The sequence below is a fragment of the Rhincodon typus genome, chromosome 46, assembly GCF_021869965.1.
Source record: "Rhincodon typus isolate 14 chromosome 46, sRhiTyp1.1, whole genome shotgun sequence".
Classification (NCBI taxonomy): Eukaryota; Metazoa; Chordata; class Chondrichthyes; order Orectolobiformes; family Rhincodontidae; genus Rhincodon; species Rhincodon typus.
This window is the reverse complement of record NC_063377.1, coordinates 10127958-10128410: the sequence shown is the minus strand read 5'-3', so window position 1 is coordinate 10128410 and position 453 is coordinate 10127958. Positions and strand designations below refer to the sequence as shown.

The window sequence follows — 453 nt, the reverse complement described above, 5'->3', positions numbered from 1 at the left end:
GTACAGGGTCCCTCTCCCAAAGGTGCTGACTCTCACTGGGGTACGGGGTCCCCGTTCTCTCCTGAAGATGCTGACTCTCAAAAGGTCACAGTGGAAGCCAGTCATTGTGGAGATACATCAAAGAAGTGAATGCCAGCTCCCAGTGTGTTGATTTGAGACAGGATCCTCCCTTACCGGTCTCGCAGTGTACTTGGTCCAAGATACGGGTATTGACTGTCCTTCAGCTTCCCTTTAATAAGCTGGTCCAAGGTGTCCTGAAGCAGTGGCTGGTGTTGTGTGTATACATTTTCAATACCCTGAACACAAAAAGGCAATATGTTAGTGTGCTCCCCTCGGCCTGATCCTACCTTGTCCTACCCTCCTCAGGCTCAGTCACACCGAGGGTGACGACCCTGTCATACCAAGGGACCCTGTACTGAGGGTGAGGACCCTGTCACACCAAGGGTCCCTGTA

General features: G+C 52.3%; 1 protein-coding gene across 1 annotated transcript in view; it reads right to left on the bottom strand.

Moving 5' to 3' along the window:
• LOC109924240 (vacuolar protein sorting-associated protein 45-like) overlaps positions 1-453 on the bottom strand; it is a 36733-nt gene that overhangs the window by 14244 nt on the left and 22036 nt on the right. The window contains exon 6 of the mRNA XM_048620322.1: positions 175-296. Within this exon, the coding sequence (XP_048476279.1) occupies positions 175-296 (122 nt within the window). The remainder of the gene's footprint in view (positions 1-174; positions 297-453) is intronic.